The following is a 19,916-nucleotide window of genomic DNA, read 5'->3' on the forward strand; positions in this document are numbered from 1 at the left end:
GCTTGGTAACATATCACCAACAGATATGTCCCATCACTATACAGGGTGTCTGCAGCAGCTTGATAACATATCACCAACATATATGTCCCATCACAATACAGGGTGTCTGCAGCAGCTTGATAACATATCACCAACATATATGTCCCATCACAATACAGGGTGTCTGCAGCAGCTTGATAACATATCACCAACATATATGTCCCATCACTATACAGTGTGTCTGCAGAAGCTTGGTAACATATCACCAACATATATGTTTCATCACAATACATGGTGTCTGCAGCAGCTTCATAACATATCATCAACGGCATATATGTCCCATCACAATACAGGGTGTCTGCAGCAGCTTGATAACATATATCACCAAATATATATGTCCCATCACAATACAGGGTGTCTGCAGCAGCTTGATAACATATCACCAACATATATGTCCCATCACAATGCAGGGTGTCTGCAGCAGCTTGATAAATTATATCACCAACATATATGTCCCCATCACAATACAGGGTGTCTGCAGCAGCTTGATAACATATCACCAACATATATGTCCCATCACAATACAGGGTGTCTTGCAGAAGCTTGGTAACATATCACCAACATATATGTCCCATCACAATACAGGGTGTCTGCAGCAGCTTGATAACATATCACCAACATATATGTCCCATCACATATACAGGGTGTCTGCAGCAGCTTGATAACATATCACCAACATATATGTCCCATCACTATACAGTGTGTCTGCAGAAGCTTGGTAACATATCACCAACATATATGTTTCATCACAACACAGGGTGTCTGCAGCAGATTGATAACATATCATCAACATATATGTCCCATCACTCTACAGTGTGTCTGCAGAAGCTTGATAACATATCACCAACATATATGTCCCACCACAAAACAGGGTGTCTGCAGCAGCTTGATAACATATCACCAACATATATGTCCCATCACAATACAGGGTGTCTGCTGCAGCTTTGAAAACATATCACCAACATATATGTCCCATCACTATACAGTGTGGTCTGCAGAAGCTTGGTAACATATCACCAACATATATGTTTCATCACAATACAGGGTGTCTGCGGCAGATTGATAACATATCATCAACATATATGTCCCTTCACTCTACAGTGTGTCTGCAGAAGCTTGATAACATATCACCAACACATATGTCCCACCACAAAACAGGGTGTCTGCAGCAGCTTGATAACATATCACCAACATATATGTCCCATCACTATACAGTGTGTCTGCAGCAGCTTGATAACATATCACCAACATATATGTCCCATCACAATACAGGGTGTCTGTAGCAGCTTGATAACATATCACCAACATATATGTCCCATCACAATACAGGGTGTCTGCAGCAGCTTGATAACATATCACCAACATATATGTCCCATCACAATACAGGGTGTCTGCAGCAGCTTGATAACATATCACCAACATATATGTTTCATCACAATACAGGGTGTCTGCAGCAGCTTGATAACATATCACCAACTAATATATCTTATCACAATACAGGGTGTCTGTTGCAGCTTGATAACATATCACCAACATATATGTCCCATCACAATACAGGGTGTCTGCAGCAGCTTGATAAGATATCACCAACATATATGTCCCATCACAATACAGGGTGTCTGCAGCAGCTTGATAACATATCACCAACATATATGTCCCATCACAATGCAGGGTGTCTGCAGCAGCTTGATAACATATCACCAACATATATGTCCCATCACAATACAGGGTGTCTGCAGAAGCTTGGTAACATATCACCAACAGATATGTCCCATCACTATACAGGTGTCTGCAGCAGCTTGATAACATATCACCAACATATATGTCCCATCACAATACAGGGTGTCTGCAGCAGCTTGATAACATATCACCAACATATATGTCCCATCACAATACAGGGTGTCTGCAGCAGCTTGATAACATATCACCAACATATATGTCCCATCACTATACAGTGTGTCTGCAGAAGCTTGGTAACATATCACCAACATATATGTTTCATCACAATACATGGTGTCTGCAGCAGCTTGATAACATATCATCAACATATATGTCCCATCACAATACAGGGTGTCTGCAGCAGCTTGATAACATATCACCAACATATATGTCCCATCACAATACAGGGTGTCTGCAGCAGCTTGATAACATATCACCAACATATATGTCCCATCACAATGCAGGGGTGTCTGCAGCAGCTTGATAACATATCACCAACATATATGTCCCATCACAATACAGGGTGTCTGCAGCAGCTTGATAACATATCACCAACATATATGTCCCATCACAATACAGGGTGTCTGCAGAAGCTTGGTAACATATCACCAACATATATGTCCCATCACAATACAGGGTGTCTGCAGCAGCTTGATAACATATCACCAACATATATGTCCCATCACAATACTGGGGTGTCTGCAGCAGCTTGATAACATATCACCAACATATATGTCCCATCACTATACAGTGTGTCTGCAGAAGCTTGGTAACATATCACCAACATATATGTTTCATCACAATACAGGGTGTCTGCAGCAGATTGATAACATATCATCAACATATATGTCCCATCACTCTACAGTGTGTCTGCAGAAGCTTGATAACATATCACCAACATATATGTCCCATCACAAAACAGGGTGTCTGCAGCAGCTTGATAACATATCACCAACATATATGTCCCATCACAATACAGGGTGTCTGCTGCAGCTTGAAAACATATCACCAACATATATGTCCCATCACTATACATGGTGTCTGCAGCAGCTTGATAACATATCACCAACATATATGTCCCATCACTATACAGGGTGTCTGCTGCAGCTTGATAACATATCATCAACATATATGTCCCATCACTATACAGGGTGTCTGCAGCAGCTTGATAACATATCACCAACATATATGTCCCATCACTATACAGGGTGTCTGCAGCAGCTTAATAACATATCACCAACATATATGTCCCATCACTATACAGTGTGTCTGCAGCAGCTTGATAACATATCACCAACATATATGTCCCATCACAATACAGGGTGTCTGTAGCAGCTTGATAACATATCACCAACATATATGTCCCATCACAATACAGGGTGTCTGCAGCAGCTTGATAACATATCACCAACATATATGTCCCATCACAATACAGGGTGTCTGCAGCAGCTTGATAACATATCACCAACATATATGTTCCATCACAATACAGGGTGTCTGCAGCAGCTTGATAACATATCACCAACATATATGTCCCATCACTATACAGGGTGTCTGCAGCAGCTTGATAACATATCACCAACATATATGTCCCATCACTATACAGTGTGTCTGCAGCAGCTTGATAACATATCACCAACATATATGTCCCATCACAATACAGGGTGTCTGCAGCAGCTTGATAACATATCACCAACATATATGTCCCATCACAATACAGGGTGTCTGCAGCAGCTTGATAACATATCACCAACATATATGTCCCATCACAATACAGGGTGTCTGCAGCAGCTTGATAACATATCACCAACATATATGTCCCATCACAATACAGGGTGTCTGCAGCAGCTTGATAACATATCACCAACATATATGTTTCCCATCACAATACAGGGTGTCTGCAGCAGCTTGATAACATATCACCAACATATATGTCCCATCACAATACAGGGTGTCTGCAGCAGCTTGATAACATATCACCAACATATATGTCCCATCACAATACAGGGTGTCTGCAGCAGCTTGATAACATATCACCAACATATATGTCCCATCACAATACAGGGTGTCTGCAGCAGCTTGATAACATATCACCAACATATATGTCCCATCACAATACAGGGTGTCTGCAGCAGCTTGATAACATATCACCAACATATATGTTCCATCACTATACAGGGTGTCTGCAGCAGCTTGATAACATATCACCAACATATATGTTCCATCACAATACAGGGTGTATGCTGCAGCTTGATAACATATCACCAACATATATGTCCCATCACAATACAGGGTGTCTGCAGCAGCTTGATAACATATCACCAACATATATGTTCCATCACAATACAGGGTGTCTGCAGCAGCTTGATAACATATCACCAACATATATGTTCCATCACAATGCATGGTGTCTGCAGCAGCTTGATAACATATCACCAACATATATGTTTCATCACAATACAGGGTGTCTGCAGCAGCTTAATAACATATCACCAACATATATGTCCCATCACAATACAGGGTGTCTGCAGCAGCTTGATAACATATCACCAACATATATGTTCCATCACAATACAGGGTGTCTGCAGCAGCTTGATAACATATCACCAACATATATGTCCCATCACTATACAGTGTGTCTGCAGCAGCTTGATAACATATCACCAACATATATGTCCCATCACAATACAGGGTGTCTGCAGCAGCTTGATAACATATCACCAACATATATGTCCCATCACAATACAGGTGTCTGCAGCAGCTTGATAACATATCACCAACATATATGTCCCATCACAATACAGGGTGTCTGCAGCAGCTTGATAACATATCACCAACATATATGTCCCATCACAATACAGGGTGTCTGCAGCAGCTTGATAACATATCACCAACATATATGTCCCATCACAATACAGGGTGTCTGTTGCAGCTTGATAACATAACACCAACATATATGTCCCATCACAATACAGGGTGTCTGCAGCAGCTTGATAACATATCACCAACATATATGTCCCATCACAATACAGGGTGTCTGCAGCAGCTTGATAACATATCACCAACATATATGTCCCATCACAATACAGGGTGTCTGGAGCAGCTTGATAACATATCACCAACATATATGTCCCATCACAATACAGGGTGTCTGCAGCAGCTTGATAACATATCACCAACATATATGTCCCATCACAATACAGGGTGTCTGCAGCAGCTTGATAACATATCACCAACATATATGTCCCATCACAATACAGTGTCTGCAGCAGCTTGATAACATATCACCAACATATATGTCCCATCACAATACAGGGTGTCTGCAGCAGCTTGATAACATATCACCAACATATATGTCCCATCAGAACACAGGGTGTCTGATGGCGGAGGTTGTCTGGTGTGGAAAATATCATGAAGTTCTTGTCAGGTGCTGAATGCATGAGGAAGTTGTCACGTCAACTTGAGCATTGGCCACGGTGATGAATGATGAAGTGGGGGTTCGTTTTATCATAGAAATACATGAGTGGGACATTTATTCGTGTTCACCAATTTGTTCTGAAATGTGTTCACCAGTTTATTCAGACTTGTGGTCAAGGCGTCACCAGACTTAAACAGACTTAAACAAACTATAACTAATCCCTCTATTGTTCTACCGGTGACTGCATTTGGTTGTTTTAAGAAAAGTGGACACAGTGGGGGTACACTTCCAACTCAAAGCTCGCCATCAGTGCCAGTGCAGGCACATGTGTCCTCTTTCCGTTTAGAGGTGGACAGTGGAGTTCAAGAAGGGACCAGAGAGCCCAGAAGAGGTTGTAGTGTCAGGGAAACATTCAGCTGGAAACACTGAGAAAAATGTTGATAAGATATGATTGTGGATGACCCACCACACTCCACATATCCCATACAGGTGGCACATGTCAACAGAGTGTTGAGAACAACCTGAGGAAAGAACCGCGCATGACAAGGGTGTCAGCATGATAGCTTGATCGAAAACACTGAATGTTCGTCATACCTCAAGAGGCTGTACATCGTTTTGACCAGACCGAGTTGATTTGGTACCCTGAAGGTACCGGTTTTCATCCTTCATTAGCGAGAGAATAAGAACTATTCGTCACTCACTTCGTTATAGTGACAACTCCCGAGCTAATCAGCCAAGCCATGATCCTTCCAAAATTAGCTTTTCAGCTTTTGAAAACTTGACAGAACTTGAAATTCATAAACTTGTCTCAAGATGCCCTTCAAAAACGTGCATGCTTCTGATCCTTTGCCCACTTGGCTTCTCAAGGAGAATGTTGATTCTCTTCTCTGGCGGAGGGCGTTATGCCCCAACAATTAAAGACTGGAGGGTTACCCCACTCATCAAAAAGAAGAACCTGGACCATGAATTGTTGAAAAACTACAGACCCGTGTCCAATTTGACTTTCATTTCCAAATTGATTGAACGCATAGCTGCAACACAGTTCAAGGATCATATGGACAGCAATGGGTTGTATGAAGTCTATCGATCAGCTTACCGCTGCTTCCACAGCACGGAAACGGCACTTGTCAAAGTCCAGAACGACATACTCATTGGTATTGACAAGGACGGTGCTTCCATTCTTGTCCTGTTGGACCTCTCGACCGCTTTTGACACGATTGACCACAATGTTCTTCTAGCCACTCTTGAAGGAAGATTCAATGTCAAAGGCGTCGTGTTGAAATGGTACAAGCCCTACACCTCAGCCAGGAAACAATCAGTGGTTATTCAAGGTCAAATGTCGCTGCCTAGTGACTTAGTGTTTGGGGTGCCACAAGGCTCAGTTCTGGGCCTTTTACTGCCTACACAACCCCTCTTAGTGATATCGTCAGTATGCATCTTTATGCGGATGACACACAAGTTTACGTGTCCTTCAAGACACTCGATTCTGCCTCAACATCTTTCACATTCACAGCAGTCCAGGAATGTGTTAACTGTATCAAAATTTGGATGTCAACGCACTGGTTGAAATTAAATGACGACAAAACAAAGCTCATCGTTTTCAGGCCCCAGCGGCTCCCGGCAAAACTTGATCTTCCCACTTTCTCTATTGGACACTGTGAAATCACACCAAGTTCTCAAGTCCGGAATCTCATCTCTCTGCATGGAACCACATGTCAACAGTGTTTGTCGCAGCGCTTATTTCCACATTCGGAATATCGGCCTGATCCAAAGGTACCTTTACGAGAAAACAACGAGTGCTCTGGTGCATGTGTATGTAACATCACGCATTGTTTATTGCAACTCGTTGCTCAGTGGTATTCCAAATTATATGCTACACAAGCTACAGAGAGTCCAGAATTCAGCGGCAAGATTGATCAGCAGAACAAAGAAGATTGAACACATTACCACTGTCATGAAAAATCTCCATTGGCTCCTAATCAATTTCAGAATCCAATACAAAGTATTGCTTCTTGTTATGAAATGCATCCATGGACTGGCTCCAGGGTATCTTTCACAACTTGTAAAACCTATGTGCAAACCCGATCTCTTCGCTCCAGTGACCAATCTCTTCTGCAAATTCAATGTACAAGAACAAAATCTTTTGGTGACCGAGCAATCTCTTCAAATGGTGCAAAACTCTGGAAAATGTACCACAAGAACTTCGATCAATGACTGAACTTGCATCTTTCAAAAGCCAGTTAAAAACTCATATTTTTACAAAAGCTTACTTTTAGCTCCAGTATGAAGGCAATTTTTTGTTTTCATCACTATCAGACAGACTTCTTTAACTAAAATCCAAAGTAACTAAAAACAACAAAAAGTCGTTTGCAAAATCAATTGAAATATCTATCCAAAGCAGAGTCCATTGTACAAGTCCGACAAGCAAGCGATATTTGACACTTTTTTTTTTGTATCTTCTGTTACAGTGCATATATTTCTTCATACATTTTTATATTTTTCACAAATTATTCATAACAAAGAAAATTCGTATACGTTCAAGTTGCAGTGCATAGTGTGTCTTGTTTATAGCCCCGCGTATCAAGCGCAGTAGTAGGCAATTAGCAAACGCGTCCACGCCAACCTTAGACTAATTAATCAAAGATGAAGCTAGCGAGCTGTGTCGGCTCCGGCCTTTCTTCTCGGGTACATCCCTTGGTCAAGCACAGATAAATAGTCTCATCCCAGCAGGAGCATATCTACCACCAACTAAGTCGTAATCGAAAATCAACTTTTGTTGAACAAGATCGAGATTACCATCATGCCATCCTCTTTGTCCTGTCGTAAATGCCATGGTCAGATATTTTGTTAAGCAGCTGGCGCAAGCTGACCGTGGCTACACCACAAAGAAAATCAAACCTTGTTAGGTAATCATCTTCTTACCACCCACCTCGTGTAGTATACTTTGTCAGCATAGGGTAGATAACGCATATGGAAACTTCAACTTTATAGAAACTTGATAATGACAAACGAGCAGAGCTGTGGGGTATAAAATCCTGGGTTCTTCCATCTCAGGCACACTTGCTTGAATAAACCCTGGATCTCATAGCTCTGGCTCCTTTCTTGTTTCAAGGTAAGAAACATTTAAACTTTAGTCTTGTTTAACTTGTTATTTCTTTGCAATTATCGTCTAGAAAATGTTAGAGTTAGGTTAGAAACATTCCTACAACATTGGAGCGCTTTGTCATTGCAAATGCTAGTTCTAGATAACCGATTAATTATTAGGCACTACCCAGGGATATTTATTTATGCACATTGCGTCGTGGGCTCCTCAAGTTTATGTTTTCATGTACAAACGAATAGTTCTTTTCTATGTTTCGACACACATGAGTGTAATCCCAGTCTTTTGTCTTGTTTTATTCATTTGCGTGTTAGTTCTGTATATGCAGGTTAGATTCTCGTTCAGTAGTCTAGATTCTAGTAGCTTAGTCACAAAAACAGTTCCGAGTTTATACAATCAATTCCAGCAAAGACGAAGTTTATGTATTTTACTATAGTCCGCCGATCAAATGATATTCGTGTAGATTTACCTCAGATACGCGCTCACATGATAGGTATAACAGCCAACATTTGTGTTTTGATATTTCACCAACACTATAAGAATTTGAATAATGATGTATTAAACGTTCCGTTCCGCGTGCAGTTGTATACCGTACAGAACAGTTTATACGCGAATCACATTACCGTAATCAGTAGAAAATGGTATTGTCTACTCTTCATATTACCAGAAAATATACATTCAAATCCGTGTAGTTTGCAATTACAGTCTTCGTTCCGTATTGGTTTAGCTCCGTAATTTAAGAAATACGCGTAGCCTATGACAACAGCGCCGTCCTAGTACATTATTACATATTCATTTAACTAAGTTACTGTCTTGTTTTGTAAAGCACAAAATGTAGCACTACAGCATTACATGTATTCTAGGTCATGGCTTAACTCCGTATATGTCGAAATTACACGTTGCCAATAGCAACATCACCGTCGAAATACATTTACCGTAGTCACCCAAATAATTCAGGATGGGACAAAGTAGTAGAACTCTAGCTAAAACTATATCGTCTGTCCCCGTAGTTACACATATTTATATCACTCTCTAGTTCCACTTACCGTATCTACCGAAATTATTGTATTAAGAAAATTAATGTTAACATTACAGTTAGAATACCGGAGTTAAATGGTATATGTCAAATCTGAGCACTTCGCGCCGTTTACCGTATTTGCTCAAGGCATGTATGTTGATAACGGAAATTACTTACACAAGTCATAAATCGTTACCGTAGCTAATTCATTAAGCGCGACATACCGTAATAATAGTAAATTCCTACCGTAGTCAATACACTAAGCGCAACATACCGTAATAGTCATAAATTCCTACCGTAGTTAACGCGATAGGCACTACATACCGTAATTGTCATAAATCGGTACCGTAGTTAACGCATTAGGCGCGACATAACGTAATAGTCATAAATCCGCACAACAGTTAATGGACCAGGCACATGCTGTAATTAAACTTATGGCGCTCCGCTCAGTACTTGTTCTTTGCAATTGTTGTTTAGGATTAATTTATCCGTCAGGTTATGTTGTTAATCAGTACCGTAGTTGCTCAAGTAAATGTTGTATTATTTGCATTATGTTTCTGTAAGCAGTTACCGTACATACCCTGTTGTACCATACATTGCTTATATTACCGGACTTAGATATAAACTGTATTAGGATATCATTGATTACTATTTCTATTATTGTTTGTCATTATTATGTATGAATTGAGGTATATTGAATGTCATGCAGACACTTGCTTGAATAAACCCTGGATCTCATAGCTCTGGCTCCTTTCTTGTTTCAAGGTTTCAAGGCTTGCTCCCTATAGCTAATTCCCCAAATCGAGGCCTGACAGCACCTTTAGCACACATAGCGCTAAAGGTCGTCCTAACTGGACACAAAAAGAAAAAGCTGTCTTAATTGGTGGAGACGTTCGATCCTCGATGCCTGGAGCCAACCCTGAAAACTACAAGTTGAGACTGCGCAGTTTCCGTGAGAAGTTCCAAACACCTAAGCCCCAACACCATCTCCACAGTCCAATACAACAACACTATGTCAGACGACACCATCACCCACTTTATCAACGGATGAGACACGGTCAGACATCACATCACAGACCCTTGACAGTTCGCCTCAATGCACCCAGCAACATCCCACAACAAAGGCGCAAGTACACCTTCCAAAATACAATGGACAACAGGATGCTGAAAGTTGGTGGGCAGATTTTGCCAACTTTAACATCCTCCATGGACATTCAGACTACATTTCCTGTAGAATTCTGCCATTCTACTTGGACGACGCTGCAAAGGTATGGTTTCTCTGCCTGCCTGAAACCACACAACGCGACATGCAGTCACTGAAGGCAGCCTTCAAACAACGTTTTCGGCGTTCCTTTGACGTGGGTCTTCTACACATGGCACAGAAGGAGCAGGAAACGATAGAAGACTACATCACCAGGGTGCAATCATCCATGTTGCACTCCACATTGCCACAATCTGTGATAGTAGCTATTGCAATCAATGGGCTACTCCACAGATTAAGCAGTGGGTGTACACGAAGGAGCCAGCAACCCTGGACGAGGGTTCGCCACCAGGCACAGCTGGCTGCACAGTCGCAGGCTCCCAGCACAGCAGAGGTCGGCTTGGTCCAACAAGTTGAACAATTAACAAACTTGGTGGCCATGCTGATCACAACAAACAGGGCCTGTGCTGTACAGTCAGCAATTCCTTCAACTGGTCTACAGCAGCAAGAGCCTTGGGAACACCACCACAGACAACAGACACCCCTCCTCAGCAACACAGCAACAGTACAAACCACCACCACCAGCCAGCACCACAGCAGCAGCAGTACCACCCACACCACCACCACAACAGCAGCAGCAGTACCACCACCACCACAGCAACAGCAGCTGTACCAGCCACCACCACAGCAACAGCAGCACCAACCACCACCACAGCAGCAGCAGCAGCAGTACCACCACCACCACAGCAACAGCAGCAGTACCAACCACCACCCACCACAGCAGCAGTACCAACCACCACCACACTACCACCACAGCAGCAGCACCAGCCACCACCACCACCACAGCACAGCACCAGCCCGCCACCAGCAACAGCCACCACAACAACAGCAGTATCCAACCCCACTTCATCAACCATACAGCTCAGCGCAGCAACACCCACCACCCAGCCCCAGCAGCCGACTATCGACTCCACAGCATCTTCAAGGCAGATGTCGCGGATGTGGTGAGTTTTTTCGGTTCCCTCACAATTGCCCTCATAGAAACACAATATGCAGCTACTGCGGTATAACTGGTCACCATACTAAAGTTTGCATGCGTGCATATTATGCTCAAGGCAGTCAGTCACAAAGTATGCACGCCTGATTCTCAACATTCTGGGGTCAGGCAAGAGTCAGATTTTGTATCTCTTGTGGCACCCTTGACAAAGAACACTGTTCATGTCAAGGTGAAACAAGTCAGAACATTAGCTCTTGTTGACACAGGTGCCTCAGTTAGCTGTGTCAGCATGGGTTACTTACGCAAGATAGGTATCAAACCCTTTCATTTAGGTCCATCTCACCTCACTGAAATCATTGGTGTAGGAGGTGAAAAACACTCTGTGCTAGGTTCTATCTCTCTTGACATCAACATAGGTCACATCTATCTCTCTCAAACCTTTCATGTCTTCCATAACCTACATCACTCACTCATCTTAGGCATTGACTTCCTTGAGTCCAACAAAGTCACCATAGACCTGCCCTCAAAGTGCTTACACATACACGAAGGTCTTGTGTCTGTCTCTCTGGCATCAATCAATGGAGGTTATGTAAGGCCATACAAATCTGTTGTCATTCCTCCACACTCTCAAGCTGACATTCCCATCAAAATTTCTCATTGTCAACAAGGTCAAGTTTTCTCTTGGAACCCGTCCCAACACTAAATGACATGGAGCTCCAAGGTGCCAAATGTCTCATTACAAACCATCCCAAATCAGTTTGCATGAGATTACTTAATGCAAGTGACAGCCATGTCACACTGTTTTCTAAAACTGTCATTGCTGTTGCCTCAGAGATTGACCCTACATCTGTCCTTGACCTCCCTGACACGTCTGATTCTGACTCTCCTTCTACAAGTGCTAACACAACACATTCACAAGACATTGAGTTTGATCTCAGCGATGCTGATCTCACACAGGAACAACGAAAACATTTACATGCATTTCTACAATCACAAAGGTCAGTTTTGCCACAGATTTGTCAGACTTAGGACACACTCACTTACATCATCACAAAATAGATACAGGTGATGCCAGACCCATTAGACTCCCTTTTTACAGACAAAATGCAGCCATTAGGAAAGAATGCTCTAGACAAGTACAAGAAATGTTAGAAGCTAATATCATTCAGCCTAGTTCTTCTGAGTGGCACTCTCCTGTTGTCATGGTTAAAAAACGTGACTCTTCTTACCGTTTTGCCGTAGATTATAGACGCCTCAATGCAGTTACCAAGCCCATATTTTTTTCCTCTACCACGTTTTGAAGATGTCGTTGATGCTGTAGGCGATAGCCATGCCAAAATTTTAGTGTCCTTGACTGTGCTAGTGGCTTTTGGCAAATACCACTTCACCCCGAAACAAAACACAAATCAGCATTCATTACACCTGATGGCGTGTTTGAATGGAATCGCCTCCCCTTTGGTCTCAAAAATGCCCCAATGGCTTTTCAGCAAACAATTTCAGAGGCACTAAAAGAAATGAATTGGCGTTACATATTGATATATGTTGACGACATCATAATATTTTCCAAAACCTTTTCGGAACATCTGAGTCACCTCAAGGCAGTATTTCAAAAGATCAGAGAAGCAGGCCTCACTCTAAAACCCAGCAAGTGTAAATTCGCCACAAAACAAGTCACCTATTTAGGTCATATCTTCAGCAAAGATGGCATCCATGTTGATCCTTCAAAAATAGATTCGGTCACACACATCCCACCTCCTAACAATGTCCATGATGTGCGCCATTTCCTGGGCTTGGCATCATATTATCGCAAATTTGTGGCCAACTTTTCTGGTATAGCCTCCCCACTGTTTAACCTTCTGAAAAAAGATGTGTCATTTGAATGGTCTGACCATTGTCAGCAGGCATTTGAAAAGCTGAAACAAGCTCTTACAACTGCACCTATCCTTGCATACCCTGACCAAACAAAGCCCTTCATACTCACAACTGATGCATCACAAACTGCAATAGGGTACATTTTAGGCCAACTTGATTCACAGGGCAGAGAACGAGTAATCTGTTATGGCGGTCGCTCTCTCCACACTACAGAAAAGAATTGGGGAATCACACATTTAGAATGCCTAGCCGTCCTAGAGGGTATCAAAACTTCAGGGTGTATCTTGCCAATGGTTCATTTTCTGTCTACACAGACCACAAGGCTCTTACTTGGCTAAAGAAAACGAAACATGACTCTGGTCGGCTTAGTAGATGGTCCCTGATGCTGCAAGAATATGATTTTGAGATTATACACAGACCAGGCAAATCTAACACAAATGCAGATGCCCTATCTCGCATTGCACATGCAGAACAGGTACATGAACCCAACACTGAAGACATACCTTCCCCACCCATTTCAACAAAACCAATCTCTTCACCATGCCAATATGCACAGGTAGCTGCCACTGCTTCCTCCCCACTCTTACCCACTCCAACTTCACATACCACACCCCAGTCAAGCAACCCCATCAAGCAAGTGTCATTTCCACACCCCGAGAGCAACATGAGGTCTACAACCTCGACTGCCTCTTCTCAACATTATGCTCATTCCAATGCAGGCAACATGAGGTCTACACCCTCGACTGCCTCCACTCGCTATTCTACCCATTTCAATGCAGGCAACATGAGGTCTACACCCTCGACTGCCTCCACTCGACACTCTACCCATTTCAATGCAGGCAACATGAGGTCTACACCCTCGACTGCCTCCACTCGCAATTCTTCCCATTTCAATGCAGGCAACATGAGGTCTACACCCTCGACTGCCTCCACTCGCCATTCTACCCATTTCAATGCAGGCAACATGAGGTCTACACCCTCGACTGCCTCCACTCGACACTCTACCCATTTCAATGCAGGCAACATGAGGTCTACACCCTCGACTGCCTCCACCCGCAATTCTTCCCATTTCAATGCAGGCAACATGAGGTCTACACCCTCGACTGCCTCCACCCGCCATTCTACCAATTCCAATGCAGGCAACATGAGGTCTACACCCTCGACTGCCTCCACCCGCAATTCTACCAATTCCAATGCAGGCAACATGAGGCCTACACCCTCGACTGCCTCCACCCGCCATTCTACCAATTCCAATGCAGGCAACATGAGGCCTACACCCTCGACTGCCTCTGCCCGCCATTCTACCAATTCCAATGCAGGCAACATGAGGCCTACACCCTCGACTGCCTCCACCCGCCATTCTACCAATTCCAATGCAGGCAACATGAGGCCTACACCCTCGACTGCCTCCACGCGCCCATATGCACATTCTATCGAAGGCAACATGAGCTCTACACGCTCAAATGCCCCCTGTCATCCACATGCTCATTCAAAACCAGGCAACGCAAGGTCTACATCCCCGAAAGCCTTATTGCACAAACATCAACAAGGTCGACAATTCATATCTCGTCCCTCAAATCAACTAGTGTCTACATGTTCAGACAAATCACCTTTTTCCTCTCAAGACACTATTCTACAACACACAGATCACGCCAAGTTCAAAACTACATCACATTCAAATACTGACAATCAACGACTTCATTCACACAATGTTTCTACAGAAGACACCTGCAGAGATGACGTGTCATCCTCTATATCTGTAGACTTTGTCTACAAATCAGGTCCAACCCCCGCTGGTCCTATGGTTTTCACTATAGGCACTGATCTAGACGATGAAGGCTTGGCAGAAAAACAACGTAAGTCTTTGGACCTTCGTCCAATCATTGACTACATTGAGAAAGGTGAAATTCCCTCCACCTATACAGATGCTCAAGTGAAGGGTCTTGCAGGCCTTTCCCAGGAGTATGACATTCGTGACGGTATTCTGTACCATTTCTATCATGCCAAGCATAGAGGTCAGAAAAACAACCGCCCTCCCATGGTCACGCAGCTAGCTGTCCCCGTTTGCTGTCGCAAAGAGCTTCTTTTTGCTTACCATGATTCCAAAGCTGGTGGTTGCCACTTTGGACGAGACGCCACACGTCAAACAATACTCACTAAGTATTATTGGCCAGGCCTATACCAGGATATTGAGAATTATATCAAGTCCTGTGATGACTGTCAACGCTCCAAAAGAAGGACAAATGCCAAGCCAGCACCAATGGTGCCTATGCCTATTGAGGACACATTCTCTCGTGTCCATGTTGACATCCTCGGTCCACTACCTGAGACTAAAGAAGGCTACAAATATGTTCTCCTTGCCGTTGATTCCTTCTCTCGCTGGACTGAAGGTTTCCCAATGCGCACTCAAGAAGCATCTGAGGTTGCATCAATCCTGTTTAATGAGGTGTTTTCACGATTTGGTGCTCCTCGTACACTTCTTACTGACCGAGGCAGGCAGTTCACGTCCAAGTTGGTAAATGCCCTCTGTGAACTCTTGGATATCAAACACTATTACACTTCATCCTATCACCCCAAACCAATGGCATGTGTGAGAGGAGGAATAGTGTAATAGAACAGGCTCTCGAACATATGCTGACCCTGATCAAACCAACTGGGCCAAACTCATTCCATGTGTAATGATGGCCATGCGCAATGTACCTTGTCAATCAACTGGGTATTCGCCACACTACCTTCTGTTTGGGAAGGAAATGAATCTCCCTTTTGACACTACCTTACTGCCCAAATCTACTCTTGGCAAGGATGCACAGGGTCATCTGCAAGATCTCTTAACAAACCTCAGTGTGGCTAAATCACTTGCAAAGGACAACATGTCTGCTGCACAGGACAAAAGCAAGGGTCTTCAGGATATCAGAGCCAAGGAACCTTCCTACTCTGTTGGCGATCAGGTTCTAATGACTGATCCCACAGTCAAAACCGGCCTTTCACCCAAACTATCAAAGAAATGGATAGGGCCTTACAGAATCATTCGCATTGGTCTAAACCACACATACAAACTCATGAATGCAAGCACAAACAAGGAACATAAATCATTCATACATGCCAACAGACTCAAGCCTTATACACCTCCCACTCCTCGTATGCAAGTGTCACAACCCACCCAGCATCTGGCAACACCTACTCAGTCAACATCCTCTCAGCCTGACAATGCACATAGACAAGGCTCACAAACAGCTACTCCAACTCCGTCAACATCCTCACAGCCAGACAATCCTATCACAACACAGCACATGTCAAGCCAAGAACCAGATAATGAACCAGACAACACACACCCATCATCTTCCCAACAAGATGATCAACTGTATGCGGTAAAACGCATTCACAAAGCCAAAAAGCGATCAGGAGAAACCCATTACTTAATTGAATGGGAAGGTTACCCACAGCGTACCTGGGAACCAGCCTCTAACCTTAGTCCTGAAATGATAAGTGATTACCACACTTACAGAACCCGATCAGGTCACAGACGAAAACGGAAGCCCAGATATTTTGCAAAATCATAGGTCATGACCTTCCATGGTATTCCTCCTGACAACATGTCATCTTCGGTCAAGGTAGATGAGCTCTGACCAACCCTTACAGGTAATCATATTACCTTGTGTTTTATAAGTGCTACGCTGTGAAATGTTGTGGCCACAACTTTCCTGCATTATGGTCATCCCATCTGACTTGTCCCTTGGTTTCTTGTCTTGTCTTAGGTCCATCATGGGGAGTCACCATCCTTTCGTTACTGCTGATATCTGTGCTTCCTGTCCCGACTGTCCTTTTGCCAGCAATTCTCATCTTTGACTTTTACACACAACATTCTCAACATAACAACTGTCTACTCCTCGAACTCACTTCTGGTCCTGAGTGTGTCACTATTGCCTATTTCTTTCCACTCACACTGTGTCCTTCCTACTGGCGCATCCAACCTCCTTCTGTCATAGAAGACCTTCAACTCTCAGGATATTTCTTTCCCACTCTCACACTCCACTGGCCTGATTTCCATGTCACCAATAAACTGACCCACCGTTCACTCAACATCCCCAAATCAATCTCGGTCTCCTATCTCACTTCCCGCAAATTACGCAAACTCTTTCAGCAACCGTTTACCGCATATATTTTACTAGTCCACCATGGGTATTTTCAAGTTTTGGAACCGACTGGCATGGTCTTTTAAAGGTCTTTTAAAGGGCAAATTGTTAGGGAACGCTAAAAACTCCCTCATCATTCAACCTGTCTCAAGTATATACTATGTATCTTTTCACCTTTTCAGGTTCCTTTTTTACTTGTCCATCTTTTTAAATTGTCCCTGATTTCTTCTACTGCCATGTGTATTTGTATTTCAGGTCAAATAATTGTATTTCAATTCTTGTACCATAATTGTTTTTAAATATACCACCCCTATGTCCATCCTATTTTTGCTTGTTTTGATCATTGTGTATACGTTTGTCAAACGCTATCATGCGCACCTCTTTGATTCTCATTGTACATCTTGGTATTTGTAACCCTTTCCTGTTTTGTAAAAGCTTTTGAGGACAAAAGCTCCACGACGCATAGGGGTATTGTTACAGTGCATATATTTCTTCATACATTTTTATATTTTTCACAAATTATTCATAACAAAGAAAATTCGTATACGTTCAAGTTGCAGTGCATAGTGTGTCTTGTTTATAGCCCCGCGTATCAAGCGCAGTAGTAGGCAATTAGCAAACGCGTCCACGCCAACCTTAAACTAATTAATCAAAGATGAAGCTAGCGAGCTGTGTCGGCTCCGGCCTTTCTTCTCGGGTACATCCCTTGGTCAAGCACAGATAAATAGTCTCATCCCAGCAGGAGCATATCTACCACCAACTAAGTCGTAATCGAAAATCAACTTTTGTTGAACAAGATCGAGATTACCATCATGCCATCCTCTTTGTCCTGTCGTAAAATGCCATGGTCAGATATTTTGTTAAGCAGCTGGCGCAAGCTGACCGTGGCTACACCACAAAGAAAATCAAACCTTGTTAGGTAATCATCTTCTTACCACCCACCTCGTGTAGTATACTTTGTCAGCATAGGGTAGATAACGCATATGGAAACTTCAACTTTATAGAAACTTGATAATGACAAACGAGCAGAGCTGTGGGGTATAAAATCCTGGGTTCTTCCATCTCAGGCACACTTGCTTGAATAAACCCTGGATCTCATAGCTCTGGCTCCTTTCTTGTTTCAAGGTAAGAAACATTTAAACTTTAGTCTTGTTTAACTTGTTATTTCTTTGCAATTATCGTCTAGAAAATGTTAGAGTTAGGTTAGAAACATTCCTACAACATTGGAGCGCTTTGTCATTGCAAATGCTAGTTCTAGATAACCGATTAATTATTAGGCACTACCCAGGGATATTTATTTATGCACATTGCGTCGTGGGCTCCTCAAGTTTATGTTTTCATGTACAAACGAATAGTTCTTTTCTATGTTTCGACACACATGAGTGTATTCCCAGTCTTTTGTCTTGTTTTATTCATTTTGCGTGTTAGTTCTGTATATGCAGGTTAGATTCTCGTTCAGTAGTCTAGATTCTAGTAGCTTAGTCACAAAAACAGTTCCGAGAGTTTATACAATCAATTCCAGCAAAGACGAAGTTTATGTATTTTACTATAGTCCGCCGATCAAATGATATTCGTGTAGATTTACCTCAGATACGCGCTCACATGATAGGTATAACAGCCAACATTTGTATTTTGACATTTCACCAACACTATAATAATTTGAATGATGATGTATTAAACGTTCCGTTACGCGTGCAGTTGTATACCGTACAAAACAGTTTATACGCGAATCACATTACCGTAATCAGTAGAAAATGGTATTGTCTACTCTTCATATTACCAGAAAATATACATTCAAATCCGTGTAGTTTGCAATTACAGTCTTCGTTCCGTATTTGTTTAGCTCCGTAATTTAAGAAATACGCGTAGCCTATGACAACAGCGCCGTCCTAGTACATTATTACATATTCATTTAACTAAGTTACTGTCTTGTTTTGTAAAGCACAAAATGTAGCACTACAGCATTACATATATTCTAGGTCATGGCTTAACTCCGTATATGTCGAAATTACACGTTGCCAATAGCAACATCACCGTCGAAATACATTTACCGTAGTCACCCAAATAATTCAGGATGGGACAAAGTAGTAGAACTCTAGCTAAAACTATATCGTCTGTCCCCGTAGTTACACATATTTATATCACTCTCTAGTTCCACTTACCGTATCTACCGAAATTATTGTATTAAGAAAATTAATGTTAACATTACAGTTAGAAGAATACCGGAGTTAAATGGTATATGTCAAATCTGAGCACTTCGCGCCGTTTACCGTATTTGCTCAAGGCATGTATGTTGATAACGGAAATTACTTACACAAGTCATAAATCGTTACCGTAGCTAATTCATTAAGCGCGACATACCGTAATAATAGTAAATTCCTACCGTAGTCAATACACTAAGCGCAACATACCGTAATAG

The 19,916-nt window shown here is 42.5% G+C and overlaps 1 protein-coding gene across 1 annotated transcript; it reads left to right on the forward strand.

Annotated features, from left to right (window-relative positions):
• Positions 1-16,045: 16,045 nt before the first annotated feature.
• Positions 16,046-17,761, forward strand: LOC124271427. The gene is made up of 2 exons (XM_046706579.1): positions 16,046-16,732; positions 17,753-17,761. The coding sequence occupies exons 1-2, from the start codon at positions 16,046-16,048 to the stop codon at positions 17,759-17,761; spliced, it is 696 nt and encodes a 231-aa protein (XP_046562535.1).
• Positions 17,762-19,916: the final 2,155 nt, after the last annotated feature.

The sequence above is a fragment of the Haliotis rubra genome, unplaced genomic scaffold, assembly GCF_003918875.1.
Source record: "Haliotis rubra isolate DU_JTF1 unplaced genomic scaffold, ASM391887v1 Scf160, whole genome shotgun sequence".
NCBI lineage: Eukaryota > Metazoa > Mollusca > Gastropoda > Lepetellida > Haliotidae > Haliotis > Haliotis rubra.